General features: G+C 44.1%; 1 protein-coding gene across 2 annotated transcripts; it reads left to right on the top strand.

Annotated features, from left to right (window-relative positions):
• The first annotated feature begins 11025 nt into the window (after positions 1-11025).
• On the top strand, positions 11026-20357 carry rab4b (RAB4B, member RAS oncogene family). 2 transcript variants are annotated; one of them, XM_079271204.1, is made up of 9 exons: positions 11026-11086; positions 12192-12448; positions 15418-15498; positions 16152-16266; positions 16470-16532; positions 17292-17446; positions 17556-17651; positions 17766-17940; positions 18033-20357. In XM_079271204.1, the coding sequence occupies exons 2-8, from the start codon at positions 12433-12435 to the stop codon at positions 17876-17878; spliced, it is 639 nt and encodes a 212-aa protein (XP_079127330.1). In that variant the 5' UTR covers positions 11026-11086; positions 12192-12432; the 3' UTR covers positions 17879-17940; positions 18033-20357. The 2 variants fall into 2 exon arrangements, with proteins under 2 accessions (XP_079127330.1, XP_079127329.1); XM_079271203.1 differs by having other exon boundaries at positions 11033-11086; positions 17763-17940; positions 18033-20356.
• The last annotated feature ends 117 nt before the right edge of the window (positions 20358-20474 follow it).

Genomic DNA, 20474 nt, shown 5'->3' with positions numbered 1-20474 from the left:
TAATATCGGTTAAATGTGAATTACCATTGCTACAGTAATGATGTGTCGGCACAATCTGGCAGCTTTATTGGGGCGCCTTCCTGCCTGAGTGAATGCTCTGGAACTATTATTTGGTTGGTGATAAAGGAGAGATTTACAACCCAGGCACAGAATCAGTCTGTCTTCACTCCATCAGTCCGACTCACTCCTGCACTAATGTTATCACTTCACCCTCTAGCACCAACCTTAATTGACTTGATTCATTAAGGTTCTTCATCGCTCAGATTATACAGAGTGGCAAAACCACACAAAGCATGTATGACCCCACCCTCAGGTGATTGTAAAAGAGATACAAACATCAGGGCAAGCATTTTTCCCAAATATGAGTGTTTGCTGTTTTCTCTGTCCGTCCTCTGGTCATTTAGTGAAGTACTTAGTGACCCCCGACACCCATTCACAAAGTTTAAAGCCCCTTTAACCCCTCCTTCACAGTTTTGTTTCCCCATCCTCAGCTCAACCCATCCAACACCACCAAATACATGTCTCTGATCTCCTTCCCCTTTCCTAACCCACTATAACGCTGTCCCCTGAAGTCCAAGCCCCACCCCCCTCAGCCGTCCCATCCCCAGGGGGCCCCCTTAGAGCCTGACTGGGTGGTCCCCCCCCCCCCCCCTACCCCCAATCCAACCCCCACTCTGGAGGGTCAGAAGTCAGAGGTGAACCCCAAGAGTGTGTGGGAAACGTGCTGTGCCGTGTGCTGTGCTGGGCCAGGCAGGGAAGAGAGGAAGGAGTCCAGGCTGCCCCGTTTCCTCCCTGGACCCCACTATAGCCCCTTAATGGGGCTCCTGGGGTCAGCAGGACAGAGAAACTCAGGCGTGGTGCTGGTGTTGGTTACAGTTTTTGATTTATTGAACCAATTTCTTCTCCAAACGTGAGCTTGTTTGGGTTGAGAGGGAGGCAGAGCAGACTGGCTTAGGCAGAGGGGATCAAGAGAGACGCCGTACAGGATGATGTGGCGAGATTGTGTGTGTACTTGTCTCTGTTCATGCGCTCATGTGTATAAATGTGTCTGCTGTCTGTATATGTGTGTGGCAACCGAGATCCCTTGCTGAGTGTGCGTTAGCGTGAAGCATTTATTAGTGACTGTCTAGCCGGTGCTAGTCAGAGGAGTCAAAGGAGCTTAAAGTGATTTATTTGAATGGCTAGAAGGAGCCGGTTATTTTACTGGCAAATTGCTGTGTATTTTAGAAATGGTGGCCTTGATTTTGTTCAGTGCAGGATAACAAGCCTGGCAGGCAATACCTTGGTTGCACTGGAAAATATGTGATAATAACAGCTCCGGACAGCTCATAAAGATGATATGATCCCACCTTTAAAATATTTCTAAAAAACACAAATAGACGGACTCCAGCTGGAGGCACCCGTGTAAGGTTTAAATATCCTAAACCTAAACTCTATCACACACGAACCGACACTCAAATAGATCGTGTCTTATGAGGCACTTTGAATATTGACCATGATTTTGATGAAGTTAAATGAAACGTATCATTTAAATATATGATTTACATACCTGTAATGTTGAAGTGTATTGTTGACAGATCCCAGTGCAGCTCTGTGTTGCTTTCAGCCACGTTTAGATCATTGCTCTGGTTTTCTGCTCCATACGGTTGACTCACTTCAGCACAGGCATGGTAAAACATTTAGTGGAGCAAATGCAGCTACAACCAGTGTGAAAATCAGACTTGTTTTTTGACATGTAGTAAGAATTGGAAAGCTAACAGCATGCTGATGTTACGCTAACGAACAAGCAACATTGGGCGAGTTTTTGCCAACAGATCACATCATAACTTAGTAAGTTGTTATTGTGTTAGTATGGGAGTCTACTTTCCGCCCTCCAGCAGGTAATGACACTTCAGAACACTGTCTCTCTCTATGTAGGTGTGTGTGCACAGCCCCTCAACAACACACGCATATAAGTATACCTATAAACATATTGCACAACACATGGCATCATTCAAAATCCACATGTGCTGATAGATTTGTGTTTTGTTTCACACACACACAAACAAAAGGAGCATTTATGGCAGTGAAGCTCGACAAGTTAAAAAAAAGGAGTTGATGAGCCGGTTTGTAACCTTGTAAGGCTCTTAAGGCCTTCGATATCTCTTTATTTCGTAGGACCAATTGTCCAGTGGAGATGAGTCAAGATAAAACCACACAGACAAACACAATCTGTGGAAGTCCGGTGTGAACTTCCTGAGTTTCTCTTCTTTGTTGAAACCCACAACAAACACTTAAAAATAGCACAATGTTATTTGTGACTCTTGGCAGCTCTCCTCAGTCTCGTGTGCAGTGTCGTTTTGTGAGCTTGAACTATAGTAACCGCCAGAAAATGTACATTTCAAATCGCAGCTCTCTCCTTTACTCTTTCTCGCTGCCTCTTATAACATCATTACTCACAATAAATTTAGTAAATGTTATAAATTAAGTGAATTAAATCTTCACAGCACACAATACAGACAGACAGATTTGTAGTTTTAGCTGTTTATGTGGGAAGTATGAGATTTGTGTGTGTGTGTGTGAGTGAGAATGAGAGAGAGGAAGTGACATCATGGAAAGTGAACGCTGTCCAAATAGAGGCTGCAGCCCCCAGGTGGGCTCTATGATTAAGAGATTATAGAGGAAATGAAAGAGCTACACACACACACACACACACACGCATACCCATGTGCACATTCAATAACTAACCCTAGCCTTCAGTTTGTATGAATCAGTGTGTGTCTAGAAGGTAGAGGAAGTTAGGTCACAGGGGTTGCCTGTCCTGGCCGGCAGCCACTCGCAGCTCTGAGTCAAGATTGCAGGGAGCTGATTCAGCATGGCTACAGGCAAACAAACCCCAAATAAGCCTCCTCCCACCTCCATTCATCCACAAATCAACAGAGACACCGTCTCCACTGCACTTTCTCAAGACTTTGATTTCATTTGTCATCCTTGACAGCTAAATTTCACCTGAGAGCTCCACCCAGATCTGACATTTTCCACTGACTTTGTTCCGTCGTATGAAGATGAATTAGCTTCATGTGCTCAGTTGCTATTAGTTACATGTGTGGTGATCAAAGAGAGGAGCTTACACAGTTTCCACTGCAATCACAACATCACAGCGATATTTGAGAAGGTAATTGTGCTTTCGTTGAAGACTTTTACAGGCGGAGAAGCGGGCATCTTGTGAGGCGCGCTCCACATGTTGTCCATATGTTCTCATATCGTGTAACGTAATTTAAAGTCTCACTTTTAAGCAGAGAAACACCAAAAGGTTCTCATGCAGCTGCTGGACGCGGGAACGTGATCAGCAGCTCTGCACCGCTGAAGCCTCCTGCTGAGAGACCCCAGTGGAGGCTATTTGTTTCTGCCGTGAGGGGGACAGGGAGTGGGGGACAGGGAGTGGGGGACAGGGAGTGGGGGACAGGGAGTGGGGGACAGGGAGTGGGGGACAGGGAGTGCGGGACAGGGAGTGCGGGACAGGGAGTGCGGGACAGGGAGTGCGGGACAGGGAGTGCGGGACAGGGAGTGGGTGGGTGACTAAAGGTCTGCTTTTGTCTCGAGTGATGAGCAGGTTAATCAGAAATGAGGTGTGTGACACTCTGATTAAACAACTCTGCTCAACTTTCATCCACTTTTTTCCCATAGTGGGATTAAGTGGATTATAACAAGATGTGTGTGTGTGTGTGTGTGTGGTGTGTGTGTGTGTGTGTGTGTGTGTGTGTGTGTGTGTGTGTGTGTGTGTGTGTGTGTGTGTGTGTGTGTGTGTGCGCGTTAGAGAGAGACACACACACACAGACGCATTGTTGCCATTGTAACTAAAGAAGGGATCGGCTAAATTGCCACTTATCCCAAGTGAGATCACCAGGACTCCTGACTTACTCATCTACAAAAACTTCGTTGCTTCTACAAAAGATCAAATCTGTGCTCTTTGAATAGTTCAGCCACCATTCAGGCCCCTGGAGGCGAGCCACTCAGAGCAGCGTAGCCAGCTAATTTATCTCCAGGCCTCTAAAGGCCTACCAGGGTTTAACTCTATTAACTGAGAGTCCTTTAAGGCAGTCAAGTCAGCCCTGACCCTTCGGGGAAACGAGTCTTTACGAAATTATTCAGGAAAGAAGTGACCGAGAGGCTAAATACAGAGAGGGGGTACAGCAGGGGGGGGGGGGGGGGGGAGTTTGGCCTTTTAATTAAGCCCAAATGACAAGTGAGTGGCTAATGTTTACAGTGGGGACATAAGGCAGAGAGAGATACAATGAAAAGGTGGTAAAGAGAGGAGGTTCAGCGAACACAGGCACACTCTGAGAGGACATAAAGCCGGAGCAGCTGGACTCCTTCAAACGAAGAGGACAAACATATCATCACCTCCTCACAACGATAAGGTGTTTTTATCCTTCGCTGACCTCGGAGAAGTGATCTATGCTACTATACAATTTAGTTTAGACGGTTTTAAATCCATACATGTATTTCCGTCCTAGTCTGAAGTCTCGTTCCCTGTTAAAAAAAACACTGAACAAAACTTTTGCCGAAATGCATATTTGAGTTGATTTACATAAATAATCATTTTGAAGTCCAAGCTTTTCAAGCTGTGTTCTGACTTTCTGCTCATTGTTTTGGTTTTCCGGCCCACAACTTTGCTGTGTTGGTTCACTTCTCTTCTTTTCGGCAGTCAGACGCAGTTACCAACTAGATGGTGAACATCGTGTATGTACGTAGAGTATTTAGTGGCTAAAGAGCCAGATATTTCCCTCAGGAGTTGGCGCAAAAAGGAGAGTGAATATTGGGCTTACATCCATCAGGTGGCCAATAACACTCAAAATGTTTTTTTACAGTATAGACTCATACTTTTTTGCACTTTCACATCTATTCATCTGATATGTCTGCTGGGAAGAACATCATACTCTTGTCATATAACAGCTCCACAGTGCACATTCTTCTGCGTGAGAAGACAGAATAAGCGTAACATAAAGAGAACGGCAGCATGAGGCGGGGCTGAGTTTGTGTTTGGAGCTTTTTGAGGGGATGTGGGATGAGAACACAATTAGAGGAGCTTAAGGGAGGGCAGCGGGGGAAGCAGAGCTGCGGGGAGGGGATGAGGGTGAGCCACACTCACCTGCACGAGCGGTCGGACCAAAGCCCAGGTGTGCAACACCTGGGCCTTTGGATGTCCCCATTACATGAAGATTAACCCGCCCAACTGAGGTCAATGACCCTCTCTCCTGTTACAACTAGAGAGGGGATTTTGAGAGGTGGAACTAGGACACATTAGCAAGTTCAGGCTGTTGACAGCACCTCTTTTAAGTTTACAGATGCATATAATACACGTAGCACAAAATAACGTCAATCGTTCCGTTTCATTTTTTGTTTTTATCCGTTTATCATGAAATCTGTAAAATAAAAATGTGAAAAATGCCCATCAAAATGGCCCAGATCCCGGGGTGATTAAAATGTTTTGTCTGAAAAACAGTCCCAAACCCAACAATATTCAATTTCCAATGATACACATCTGTATCAGCAGCAGACCCTCACGTTTAAAGAGCTGAAGCCAACGTTAAAGTTAAGTTCTTGCTCCCTAATCAAATAATCCATTATTGTTAGATTACATGCTAAATGGATTAAACCTTACTTTGCTCCACTACAAAACCGTGAATAGTGTAAAGAGAGTAATGGCAGTAAACTTTTTCCAACTTTATGAGCCACAGAGAGGATGTGCACAGACATCTCTTTGATTTGTAGACATAAGGGAGTTTGGTCAGTGATGTCATCCATCATGGCCTCTGACATCATCCTTAGGGAGCGACTGTTTTCTCTCACTGACACTCTGCTGCAGGGCCAGCCGAGGGCGTGCATGAACTTGCAGCAGCAAACTACACTGAAAAAAAGATTTGTGACATTTACTTGAAAAAAGCTACCGTATATTGAACGGCACAACTTGGCGAAGGGCTCCTGTACGCATGCACACTTTTACAATTTGGACAGACAAGTTCCACTGACCTACATTGGGCCTCTTGTCCTGGGCTTCATTATATTTCTACCATCTTCAGTTTGGGATCTGTTTGAGCAACATGCGTTCACTCACATTTGTAAGACTTCACCCTTCATGCAGGGATTTGTGTTTCATTTGTATCTCGTACAAATGATAGTGTAGACCGTTCTGATGATATCACACCTGGTACACTTTAATACATTTTCTAACCTTTAGTAAAAACAGTTACTAATAGCCAGCCATACACTAAAATGGGCAACGCAAGTGAGGAAGTAAAGAAAGTGAGAGAATAAAATAATAATTATGGGATTATATCTGTATGGAGAGGAAACGTTCTCAGGCTTTCTGACAGGTGTGAGAGGAAGGGGGTAATAGGGAAGAGTTTGGCATATGTTTGTGCCTGAGGGAAGGTGGGAGATAACCTCTGAGGAGAGTTAGTAAAGAAAACAATTCAGGGAAGGAAAAGACATCATCAGAGACACAGATTGAATAAATAACAATTAAGCTGTTTATTTTTGTATGTAAGATACTATATATCTATTCAGGAGTGAGAGATGGTTAATGAGGCTTTGTTGGCAGCAGGGATTTCCTCCTCCCTCTGCACACACCATAAGAAGTGGACGTAGCCATCGTGACGTCTCCCATTGCTTTGTGGACTGCCGTTTAGAAGCTTCGAGATTACAGCCGTCGCCATGTTTTTTTTGCAACCGGTGAACAGAAGTTACCATATTTTGAATGAGTGACGTAGAGACACCGTATACCGCTCTGGTAGCGGCAGCAACCAATCACAGTGATGTATCCCGCCCAAAAGCATACTCTGCTTTATGGTCTATTTTACTTGAAAAGGCACCATAATTTACGAAAACATGTTGTATTGAAGAAGATTTAAAACTAGTGATTGAGATCATAAACTCATGTTAATAATGTGTACTGAGGTAATAAATCAAGAGGGAAGTTTTTCTCATAGACTTCAATACAATCGCACTTTTTTTTGCAACCGGAGGACTCGCCCCCTGCTGGTCAGTAGAGAGAATGCGAGTTTCAAGACACTCGGCAGAACCGGAGGTTGCCGCCTGGCACACACACACACACACACACACACACACACACACACACACACACACACACACACACACACACACACACAGATAGAATGTAAAGAAAAGAGCCTTTTCTTCCCAGCAAGCATCAGCCTTTGTGTAGGTGCAGTCTGGCATGTCTCTTGATGTTTTCTGGAGGGGTCTTTTTTCACTTAAGCGTGTGTTGAAAGATGAACTGACAATCACATTTGCAAAATACCCCTAAATTAAGAAATATGAGTTCTTGTTATTTGCAGTGCAGGACTTGAAAAGAGAACAGGCACGTACAGTCGGCTCCAGAAGAGCTGAGATGAGGCGCCTCGGGCTACTCGTTCCCTTTTTACCTGCAAGATGATCTTCACAGCAGATCTGTATGAATTCCACACATTTTGAATGACATCATGCAAAGATTCCTGAACAAGTTACATCAAGTGAGAGCAGATAAGACCTTCCATATGTCAATGTGTGGCATAGCATGAGGCAAACGATTGATTCTTGGAATGGGGCCAAGAATTTGAAAGAAACACATCAGGGCATGTTTTTTTTTTCCCCCGTTATGATTTCAGCAATAACCTTTTGCTGAAGAGAGTTCAAGCTTTTACACAACTACCTGAGAACATGTGAACTTCTAAGGAGAATGCATGTTTTGAACAACAGGAACCTACAGCAGTAACTGAGTAAGACATTGTTGCATTGTCTTCTTTGTGGTTGCAATTACTTCATTGTTCCCTTTCCCTCCCCCAGCAAATAATTCTCTCACCCCAACTAGAGACTTCTACATTGCTCTTTTGAACTTTCATGTCTTATTGTGATGTGAAAACAATAGCTTTCTCCAGATATAGAATGAAAATAACAAATATATTACGACAGAAGCTTAAGGGAATGTAGCTATCATTTTTTTTTTAGATTTACACCTACAAGGACTTGTGAAAATGTCATTGGTGAAAAAGGCCTATTGTTTTAGTCCAGTCTAGTCTTAATGTTTCTAAAATGTTACAGTGCATAAACAAACAACGTGAAACCTTCTTTCCGGCTCCAGACAGCTGACCACAAGTAACATTTGGTTGCCCTCCTTTTCTCCTTCAGGCTGTGGTGTTTGGAAAGCGGAAGAATAACTAAATTGGTGGCAAGAGGTGAAGAGAGGTGAGGTTGAACACCGGCAGTAGAAGACGTATGGAGGAGGCTGCTGGGCTTTAGATAGCAATCTGCCACTGGAGAGGTCAGCAGGATTCTTTCCGTTAACACAGCCGGTCCTCTTATCTCCCCTGACCAGTAACTCTAACTTAAATGAGCCCTTTCTCAATGAAAACTATATTTGTTGAGGAACCTGTTCAGCATACATTTTGTTTTCATGTACCGGTAGTCTCAAAATGACCATACAGTTAAATTAGCACCTCTTTAAAGCTGTTTCAACAATAACCAAACATTTAATAACCTTCATGAGTGTAGGATTTATTGCAGGGCGGATGTATTGGACTGCATTAGTTTTAGTTCGGTGAACCTAATGAACTGGCAGCGTGTTGTGTGTATTTCAGAAATGTAATTTTGCTCACATTTGGATAAACTGTATGTGACTGACTAAAAGGGGTCGTAAATCCTTAATTCAGGCAGCCAACTCATATGGAACGGATTTACTATGTGAATATCAAATATGCACAGAGTTGCTATTTGGCGTCTGGGCTCCGTCAATATACAACAAGCTCAGAGGAGATTTGGAGTGACAATAATTTGTGATATTGCCATGCACAGAAACACCAACTGAACAGAGCCAAGAGATCTCCCCATGATACCGCTGTTAGCCCGCGTGACAAGAGCTTGTTGAAATGAATCAGTGATCCTCAGCATTTCTGCAAGTGAGCAGTCACCCCAGAAACAAGCTTCCAAAAACACAGACAGAAAAACTGCTTTCAGCTACAGTTCATCGGTGATACCGAAGAGTGGGCCGAGCTTTGACAACTTAAAGAGTTTGCTTCATTGCAACAGCTGTGTTGAATATATGTTGCAGTGTGCCATGTGTGAATGCATCAGTACAACTGGCCTGCCTGATCTAGCTTGCAGCCTTTGCTCCATTAAGTTTGAACCCTTTAGCATCACCTTGGCTGCTCGAGGTGCGGTTGAGATGGGATGCCTGGGTTGTTGCTGTTTTGGGTTTGCTTGGAACCTTGAACTCGTCGACATTCTTCCGCTCCGTTGGAGCTTGGTCTCGCTTCAGTACCTCTTCATGGCCACCTACAGAGCGAGGCTAGTTTTAAATCTGAAAGATATGAATTGATGTTTTCTTGTGTGCAACTGACGAATAGTATAAGTTACGTTAATCACACAGCAAAAATAGCAACACTTGTTGGTGAATGTCATTGTCTGCCAAGTGAAAAGCAATCGGTCTGTGGGCCTCTGGGTAGCTTGTGACGCCTTCGTTCTATTTTAGATCATCTCGTTAGAGCTCCCTGTCCGCTGCAGCCTGAAAGAAAGTCCTCTTCTAGCATGTAACCTTCACGTCAGAATGACTTATTATGGGGCAAATGGTTGACTTCTGTGAACTATAGGCTTCCACACTAAACCAAGATTTAACTTTTGTGAACACGTCTCAGAGATGTTTTCTGTATAGAAAAATAGAGAGAAGTTATAGGAGAAGAAAGTGTTGTATAAAAGAAATAATAAAAACGTCAATTGGGGTTGGCTCCAACTCTCCCACGACCCTCACGAATATGCAGAAATGGCTGATGAATGGATGGAAACCATGCTGTCAGTATGATGTGGGCATGACAAGATAGCATGGCATTATGGTCTTATTTTCAAAGATAAAATGGCCGCAATCTATTTACAGCTGACAGCATTACAACTGTCTTGATAATGGAAAGATGAAAGAGACGTGAACTATGAACAGCTAAAAGGAACTTGATATGCCAGACCTTTCTCTATGTAACCCTCAGTATGACTTTAAGAGATGCTCTCTTATTCCTCCTACTCATTTCAACGACTGCAGTCCCTCTTGTGTTATCATGAGGCTCCCATTCCCTTTAATTCAAATATGCTCGAGTGTGTGGCGACCTACAAGGGTATTTACTCACTGAGGCAGCACAGAGTGGACTACAGTGAGGTGGGATAGAAACCGAAGCAAACAAACAGTTGCACAAGCACCACTGTGCACTGTAGGTATGCACATAAATACACCCCCTCAGTTTGAATCAGAGCTGAACTGTTCGTTCTCCACTCCAACACATAACCGTCTGTCTGAGAGCTTCATTCAGTTTTTGTCCGTTGGGTTTTAAATCTGAGACTTTTCAAACCTCAGTTGCTGCAGTCGCAGCGCCTCTATAGGTGGAAATCTGTCGGCTCGAGCAGATGCAAAATTCTCATACTTGTTTCAACTCATTAATGCATTCGTGCCTTTTGGCTATGTTTACACCACAGTGTGTCTTCACAGCCCTTACTTCATAGTTTGCCTTTGTGTCTGTATATGAAACAGCGTGTCGTCAGGCATCCCTCTGTTTCACTGTATGGCCTGTGACTCATGATGTGACGAACACCTTTATATTTACAGCGATGCCAGTCAACCGCAGAGCCCACCTGTCTCACTCAAATGATCCTCTGGAAAATGACTCATTGTTGGTTGTAAACATTGTGAACGTTGTAGGGTTTATGTGGGGCTTCCCCAATGTGCTCATCATAAACACATTTGTTTTGATCTTGGATTGAAACTGTCTGCAGGCGACATGAAAGATCCCCCCCCCCCCTCCCCTCCCTTCAAAGCCATTTTCTGCTTTACATGGGTTTTTTTTTCTAAAAGCACTTGCATCCAGCAGGCCTTTCTGCTGTTAGTCTGAACTGTTAGCGACAGAACAGAATAGTCCAAAATCCCCAAACAACCCACACACAGACACACTCACAAGCACTTTGTTTGCCCTGCAGTCCAATCTAATATCTGCCCTGATGATGTCACTTTCAACAGACGAGGAAGAAAGATGACAAGAGAGACACAATGGACACTGAGACACCCACAAAGGTAAGTAGAGCACCCAATGGAAGCAAAAGCCTCCCTCTTTTCTTCCTGCCTGCTGCACACCTTTTAGACGAGCCTTTCTTGTAGCCCACCTTAGGAAAACGTCCGTGCCCCCACACGACGCTGAGCCTGGTGTTTCCTTCTGTCTTTAATCTTAGTGAAAAGAGCTTTTAACAAGGCTGGGGAGGATGAGGGGAACTGCCAAAGCAGAACAAAGGCAGGGAGGAACTGGGAGAGATAGTAGCAGAGTGGAAGGCTCTGTAATTTATCACCTGTTGCCCTTGGACGGCCCTGTACTCCATGCCCTGGGCTCTGTGTGAGTGTTTGTGTGTAGGTATGGCAAGGTGATGAATAAATAAGTAAAGAACAGGGAAACAGACATTCCTCATTTCTCTCAAACCTCAAGAGACATTATTTTGAGAAATTATTACTTAGGAAAAGTAGTCATGTGCTTACCAAAGACACCACAGGTATGCATAGCTCCTATTACCACAGATTTTGAAACTACATGTTTGTGTCAGGATTGCTTTTTGGGTGGAATTATTTTGTTTTTTGTTTTCAAATCATGTTGTGTCATGTCATTTTGAGGCTTCAGTATTTGACCAGGTAGTCCCTTTATCTTTGCCTGCCACCTTGTGGCTTGATGTTGCATCTACAGACATAGAACTAAATACAAAATCAATCATGCGTATATACTATAACATAAATACACGAATTAAATAATTAATGAATTAATTCTGAAGACCGACTGCTTGGATTGACATTGAGAAATGCCGGTAATTAGGTAAAGGTAGGGAAACTGCCGTTACAATATAATGCTGCCTTCCAGTTCTCTAAGTAAGTATTTTCTCATCAGCGCTGAAAAATTTTAATAATTGAATAATTTCATTTGAAATGATCACACTTTTCATACACTGAAGAACTCAAGTGCGAATTTAATGATACATAATTTGCCAATTTTATCTGAGTTTCTGTTCTATCGGATCTACTGGGGCATTACCGGGGTTTCCGACACATAGTCAAAACGAGAGACATGTGCGAACCACAATTATTGTTAAAAGCAAACTAAACTTATTTCCCAACACTTTTTTGCGTCTTGTCATGTTAGTTGTCTTCAAGATTCCTACACGGACCAACAACACGAGCTGTGACGACGACGAATGACGTTGCACGCTGCTGCCGTGTTTGGTTGCGGTCGAGGCGAAGACGCTCGGAAAGGATCAAGGAAACCTCGAAGCATCGTAGATAAACACCCCCGAACAGGTGTGGAGCCAGCGGGTACAGCTGTCACAATACCAAGAGGGCATTAACAAAGACCCGAGGGAAGCCTTCGTACAGCGAGGGTCAACATGTCTGAGACATACGGTACGTTTGTCTTTAACGTTGTGTACACACTGTGGTGTGATGAGACGGACTGCTTCTTAGCAGTGTTTGCTAGTTAGCTAGCTACATGGTTAGCTAACGTTAGCTGCAGGCTGCCACCTCACAATAGGTTGATAGTGATGGTTGACGTGTGCTGCTTGTATTACATTCAAAGAAACGAGTGTACTGTACATCTGTCCTTCGATGGCGGAGAGTGCACTTGCTTCCTTAAACGACACGAGCAAACAGATGGTGACACATTTCACAGGTAAAAGTTGGGACAAACTCCATACACGACGCGTCAGTAGCATGTCGATACATGAAGGACGTGTTGGGGGAACCTGAGTTTATTTGAATTTAATCTGATTGGTTAAACATCGTAAACTGCAAGCATGTTGCATTCGCTCTGTGTCTTTGTATTTGAGATGTAGCCGTTAGCTGCAAGGCCTATGAGGAAGTTAGGTAGCTGTGGCAGTCATCCGGTTACCTGTAGAGCAGCAGCTGTTATGTGTCATTGTTCTCCACCACATCCTGAAACCAGGCAGCTGCACTCCAGACAAACTCCATTACAAGCTAATGCGAGAAACGACAGACCACCAGTATTACAGACACAAAGTTATTTATATAATAGTTACTATTCTGCATGAATTAATTCAACATGACTGCCTGATTGTGTCAGTAGCACAGCAGACCTGACACTGACCCAGTGATTTTGAAATGGCACACTATCATCCTCTAATGTTGCACTTTCTCACACACTCACCCTCTCTCTACATATGTTTCTGCTTGTACCCTGTCTTCTTCATTCCTTGTATGAAACTGTATCCCGTGGGCAGTATTTAGGTAAAAGTGCCAGCGCTAATGGTAGCTGTGATAGCTTATTGATTTCTGTCTGATTCTTCTGTGCTGTCTCCTCTCCTGGAGGGTCTGTATTATTGGAAGTGGCAAAAAGCAATAGGAACACAGAAAGTACATGGGCAGGTTGGATGGGCCCATGGGGGGATTCATTATATGTTTTACTTCATTTGGTCTGTATGGCACTCTTCCATTAGTTTATCTTGTATTACAGAATGGGATTTGTATCAAAAAATAGTGTCATCTGTCAGTTATAAAATATCAATGCAGTATTTTTTGAGTAATTCTGAATTCGGCTACATTTTAATAAGCAATATATACCAACATTTTGGTGTTGTTGGACAATTTTACTATTTCTTTAGTCCATGTTGCTCCATGTAGGCAAAATGTAAGTAAGGTACTTGAGCTGCAACTATTGATCATTCCTTAATGACTTAATCTATAAAATATCAAAATCGTGGAAAATGTCCATCCTGTATTTGGACGGAACAAACGACACTTGTGTTGCTCAGCATTGATTTTCTCCGTTGTTACATCTGACATTTTGAGTCATATTATGTTACTTGTGAAATTAAATCTAATCTCTCCCGTTTCCATATTTTCCTTCTGTCATGTGCACTAAGGCAAACATTTTTTATGTAACCTTAAGTGCAAATTCCCTGTGCACTTTGTGCACACCAGACCCTCGGTAGACCTGGGCCTCCGCGTGGTAAGTGTTGTGACAGCGTAAGTGAATGCAGATAACAGTGTTGGTGTGTTCCCTCGAGGGCTCTTTAATATTGATGTGTAAAGAATACAACAGCCTGAGAGGCTGCTGTTGAGAGGGCAGTGCTGCATTCCTCTCTGCCCATTGCTCCGACATATTGACAGCTTGATTGTTGTATGCAGATCTCGCATGGGGATATGCGATGTCTGGGAAGACGCTGAGGCAAGCTTTTGAAACCGGGCTGTTCGCTTTTGATTCCGTCAGTCCTGTTGTTGGGACCGTTGACAGTGTGTGCTTATAAATGCTCACTGCTGGTCCAGAAGCAACCCGTAAGAGCCTGTAGGCTCCTTGTTTTGCTTTCGCCATTCTCTAACTGTGAATATTTACCTTCTAGCTTGTGCTGCTTGAGAAAACACCCGCTTCAACAAACAAAGGTGCACCATAAACTGAGCCGGCTGCGTGTTGGCCCGATGAAGGCGGCTCTGAGAGCACGAGCACAGCGAGTTTAAATGCCACGCAGGAACTAAAGATCAATCTCATCGGCTCCTCCTCTTTTCTTTGAAACTACTCTTTCTGTTGAATACTCTCAGGATGTTCACCTCGCTGGTGATCTCAACAGTAGTCACTAATCCTTTGCCAGGCCAGCACTCCTGCCTGCAGAGCTGAAATTGCACACTGTTGTTGAATTGCAGGCTCTCAGGAGGGAAGGTGTAGAGTTCAATGGTTATTCTCTCTCGCGGTCTGAGGAACGCACCACCACTCTCGGTTTTCCCGTCATACTCTTACTACCCCCCTCTATGCATTGCAAACACTGATTCAGTTGTGGTTCTCTCGCATACACACACCTTTTAATTTCCTCTTATGACCACACTGTATCATATCCAGTTGGAACTGATGCACAGCCTACGTATGTAAATGCCCGCTGGCCCGCGCTATCTTTGGTCACAGCACACAAAGGCTGTCTGTGCTGCGTTGATGGGCCTTGCATGTCAGGGGGCGGAGTCATTTGGGCTCTGGATCATATGCGTGGGTTGGGTTGGGTTGTAGGGCCCACTCTCCACAACAATAACAACATCTGTACAGCCAGCTGGTTGTGAGCTAACCTAAGCCACGTTTACTATCTTTGCTCTATTGACATGCGTTATTAAGTGCCTTAGAGTCATTTTCCACCTCAGACAAACAAGCATATTCAATCAGAATCATAAGTAGCAGGTTATACCGACTGCATGCGAGGCTTTGTGATTAGCAGGCTAATTCGGGGTTGTTGGATACGCTGAGAGTTGGAGCTCAATGGGATTAGGAGTAAATCCAAGGCTCGTCTCTGGGGATGGAAGTATCGAGAGAAGCAGGTTGAGATTCTCCCCTCACATTGATGTTTCATTGATCTCGGCCTCCTTTCCTCTGCTTGCAGACTTCCTGTTTAAGTTCCTGGTGATTGGCAGCGCCGGGGCGGGGAAATCCTGCCTCCTCCACCAATTCATTGAGAACAAGTGTAAGTTTGACCTCCATTTAAACCTATAAGTCACATCAGTTTGCATAAGAGTAAAAACATCAGTATGCTCTTACACAGACACAATTAGTGTTGTTGATTTAAATGCGTTGTTTCATGCCACACACACACACACTAAATAAACTCTTTCAGTCTGCTGTGAGGTTTCACTCACTTACTTTTCAACAAGTTCCTCCTCAAAAAGTTATTCATTGACCAACACACAATTACCCAGCTGTAATTCAGTGATCCAGTTACAAACACAACATTTGAACTATCCATTGAACTTCAGAACTGTGACAGTGTTGATAAGTAAGCTAGTAAGTAAATGGACCAGTTTCCTCTCACACACATGCCCGTATTCATTTGAATGAAGACATGTCGGGGACCTGTGCAGGTCGACGGTGTTGATCCCATCTAGACTGCTTCCAGCCTCTAATGAGGATGTGAGACGTTTGACGATAACAGCTTAGGTCTTTTTAAACGAGCACAACACACCAACATATTCTAGATCAGAGGTAAGAGTTTCACGTGAATTTGCCAGGAACACATACATAAAGGCATCACTACAAGAACTGTGCTAAGGTTGGTTGTTCTGCTGTGCTTATTGCCTCATGTCTCTTCTTCTTCACACTTTCTCCGTGTTCCTGTTGCAGTTAAGCAGGACTCCAACCACACCATCGGCGTGGAGTTTGGATCCAGAGTCGTCAATGTTGGTGGAAAGACGGTCAAACTGCAGATCTGGGACACTGCTGGCCAGGAGCGATTCCGGTAACGGCCCACAATATTTTCCCGCTACGGGTTTGGCAAACTTTTTAACATGAGTTGCTGAGCACACATCTACCATCAAACAGTTCCCACTGTCTGAGCAGCTCCATTAAACTGATGATAAGGGTTAAAAGCGAGGGATTTTTTCTCATTCTGATGTTGTGAATCTATTCTTTTTAACCCAGATGTCTGCTTTCTCTCCACAGCTCTGTTACACGCAGCTACTACAGAGGAGCAGCAGGAGCGCTCCTCGTCTATGATATCACCAGGTACAACACTCACACTCCACATTTATTATACTACATATCTGTGTATCAGAATGAACAGTTATAAATATTGTTTTCCATATTGTGGGATATAGACACAAGTGCATTACATACATTTTCCAGGAAAAGTCACCAAGACATTTTTCTTTATTAAATGACAAAATAATCATTAAAAACTACAAAAGAAAGCTGAAAACACAACATGGCAGTGAGACATTCACAGCAATGATATTTTGAAATGTTGTAATTTTTACGAGCACCTATATTGTGGTTCTTCAGCCTGTCGTGGTGTCACAAAGCTATAGTGTGTCCACACCACCTCCAGAAATTGTGCAATTTTAACGACGGGAGTATCAGAACCCACACACAGGCCTGCTTTTCATACGCTTTGTGCAGCGATGGAGGGAGAGATGGAGCGCAGAGTGACAGGAGCTGTAATATAGAGGCGTCCCAGCAGCAACAGCAGCAAGCGGGAGAGAAAAAGTCCATCACAGGAAGTGTCACCTCAGGAAAAAAAACAGTCCTCAGAGTGGGGGGGGGGGGGGGGGTGGAGGAAGGAGCATGAGGAGATGGAGACAGAAAACAAGAGAGTCAGTATCAGTCTGATACGGATCCTGAAGAGTACTTTAAAGGCCCACATGTACAACATCTGTATGTGACTTGGGCCCTTGAGGTTATGCAGATGTTACAGGATGATCCTCTGCACAAAACGATGAACCAGCCATTGTGCTGCACCGCGTGTCCCTCTGTCCTGTCTTACAGTCGGGAGACGTACAACGCGCTAACCAACTGGCTGACGGATGCGCGGACTCTGGCGAGCCCCAACATTGTTATTATTCTGTGTGGCAACAAGAAGGACCTGGATGCCGACAGAGAGGTGACCTTCCTGGAAGCGTCGCGCTTTGCTCAGGAGAACGGTAGCTGACGTTAAATCCACATTATCTGGATCATTTTGCTTTTCATCATTTGTGCCACCTCACCCCGTCTCTTGTTCCTCATTCTGTCCTCTTTGTTTTTTTTCCGTAGAGCTGATGTTCCTGGAGACCAGTGCTCTGACAGGAGAGAATGTCGAGGAGGGTTTCCTGAAGTGCGCTCGCACCATCCTCGGCAAGATAGATTCAGGTACTCTGCTCATTGATCACTACTTGAATGCATGTCGCCCGTATATATATCTGCCTTTTTAGTCTTACTGTGTAACCGGTCTGACTTCACTCGTTACGGTTCATTCCAAAGGAGAGTTGGACCCGGAGAGGATGGGTTCAGGTATCCAGTACGGCGACGCTTCGTTGAGGCAGCTGCGACAGCCAAGAGGCACCACCGCACAGAATAAGCAGCAGTGTAATTGCTAGGGAATCGGGGCCCCGCCCTCACCTCAGCCCACAGGCCCACACAGACAGGGCGCCCCCTACAGGTGAGCGGCAGGTCATCCATTTTTAAATAAGACATTTCACCCCTCTCTCATTTTGGACTGGATCACTTTCTCGTCTCCTCCCTCTTCCACAGCCCCAGGTGTTGTTTGGTGTGTGGGACCCTTCTCTCTGCAGCCTCACACACCTTGGATCACCTGGACGAGTGGTCACGGAGATCACTGCAACCCCTGACCTCTGACCTCTGGTACTTTGCCCCTGTGTCTGGGCAGGGAGACCCCTCGGTGTGAACAGGCTGGGATCATAACGTAAAGTCTCTGTGATGTACCAGACCAGGCAGAGTTACGGGTTGTGTGTGTATGGGCTCCCCTACTGTTGTTTTATCTCTGTGCTGCTCACTCTGGTTTTAGTGTCACCTCCACGCTTTCTACGTTTGCACATCATTGTTTGTGAATTATTATTGGTAAGCTATTTTTCTGCATTTTCCCTTGTTCCAGCTATCTGAATGTGATTCAAGATGAGTTTGGTCAGCGTTTTTTGAGTTGTAATATTCATAAAGGCACTCGTTGATGTTTTGCTTTTTATTTTCCATTATTTGAGTTCACTGTACTTTTGCGTAATTTCAGACATGGATGGTGACGAAGCGATGAAGGGTTTTTAGAAGTCAACCTGTCCACATTTTGGTTCAGTATTCATCCAGAATATATTGAAAACCAGACACGATGTAAACGTTTGTCACGGTTTCTTCAGTAAATTGTGGATCCGAATGGAAGCAGCTGATCCGTGAGTTTATCCGAAGTGAAGATTCTTTTTAAAGTCACACAGGCCCAGTTGTTCTACCCACTCTAAAATGTGTGTTATGTTGAGGCATTTGACTATTTGCTTTGCATTAAAGTGCACCATTATGACATCAAGTGCTGGCCTGAGTAATATGCTTAATATTGTGGATCTACAGTATGTTATTCCTCGTCACCGTGTCTCTGAACTGTCGGAGGGAATAGTCCAATCACGTCACTGTACATCCACACAGGTTTGAAGCACAAAAGAGATTTTTCTCTTTCATTTTTACTCTAAAATATCCCAAAGTCTGGAGAGTTGCATAATCAGATTTAGTCCCAGTGCCTCTGGTCCCATCACAGTGTACGGTTAAGATGGTCGTCAATATTTGCAACAGTAAAAGTGTCTTCTGCTGGGCTGTTCCTCCATTTTTGTTTGACCTCCCCTTTAATTTACACCAATTTCACAGGAAACCACAGTTGGTTTTGCCTCAGTGCCGTGTTTAGGGAAACTTTCTGCCCACTCAGTTCTCTCATAGAGGCTTGACACGGTTATCATGCTCAAGGTTGTAAGTGCGCCTTGATGAAAGCGGGAATGCTGTTTTTAGCCTTCCACTTCTCTTTTCTCAAGCAAAGCAGCAGCTCTGCTCTGCTGCAACCAGTCATCGAGTTTGCCGAGTCAGCCCCACATGTTTTCTCCTTTAGAACAGAGCCGTGTTGCCCCGGAGAGAAACAGGGAGTTTCCACTGTAACATGGTTTCCTTTTTCGATGCAGCACCGACGACACGGTTTCGCGGTGCTGCCAAGAGGAGAAATGAGGTTGCGAGTTACTAACAAAACATCCTGCCCTGCTGTTGAGTCAAAGGCCCTGCTGCTGTCTGACCCACTGAGAGCAGGTCGCACTGACCCAGCCGAGAGGAGATCCTATTCCCCAGGTCTTCTCCCAGAGTGCTAGCATATATCCTCTCAGACGAACCGTATGCGTTTTAAGCTCAAGTCAGCCAACACACTGAAGGGAAAAAGACAGAGTCGTGCAAACATCAGATCCTATAGAATATCATCAGACAGATGGTCAAAGATTCTTTTTTTTTAGTTTTCATAAAATACTGGCGTGTGATCATTGTCTCCTTCTGCAAGTGCACTTTTACTTTTTGAATTTTCATTTATATGCTGCAACTATAGAATTGTACATTTTATTTTACTTGAACAGTATACTGAATAAAGATTTGAATTGTATACGTTATCATTGCTTACTAAATAACAACTGAGATCCGTCATTTAATTTCCCTGGTTTCTGCTGTAGCGAGGAGAACTGCTTCTGTCGTCTTTATCGCCCGCTGCTGATGTGGAGGGAGTGACGAGAGGACCTTCACTTCAGCAGCCATTCTGATCACAAGTTGTCATTTATAATCAGTAAGACGCGTAAATGGTTGACTGCTGTTGAACCAGTCCGCTTGCATTCGCCTGTGTGTTTATCGTACAGTTAAATCAAAATAGCCATATGATAAGCATCATTTTCTCACTTCCTGTCTAGATTCAATCGCGTGATGAACGCAATCCGACTCAGTTATTGCCGAGTAACTAATGTTCTATAATCAACCCCAAATACTACTGTATATTTCAGGTAACCTATGCTGTAAATAAGATGTCTATTGAGCGTGAGTGTTGCTCATTGATTGTAATGAACATGCAATTCCCAGTAAACTGCTTTGTTTTTTCAGTTAATCCCTTTTACCCGTCTCCTGGATGTTCATGTCCACGTGTGTCTTGACTCAGAGTGACTGCAGGTTCCTGTTAAAGTA

Source organism: Melanostigma gelatinosum (genome assembly GCF_949748355.1).
Source record: "Melanostigma gelatinosum genome assembly, chromosome: 7".
In the NCBI taxonomy this organism is placed as follows: domain Eukaryota; kingdom Metazoa; phylum Chordata; class Actinopteri; order Perciformes; family Zoarcidae; genus Melanostigma; species Melanostigma gelatinosum.
The sequence above is the reverse complement of the archived record's forward strand: the minus strand, read 5'-3'. Positions and strand labels throughout refer to the sequence as shown.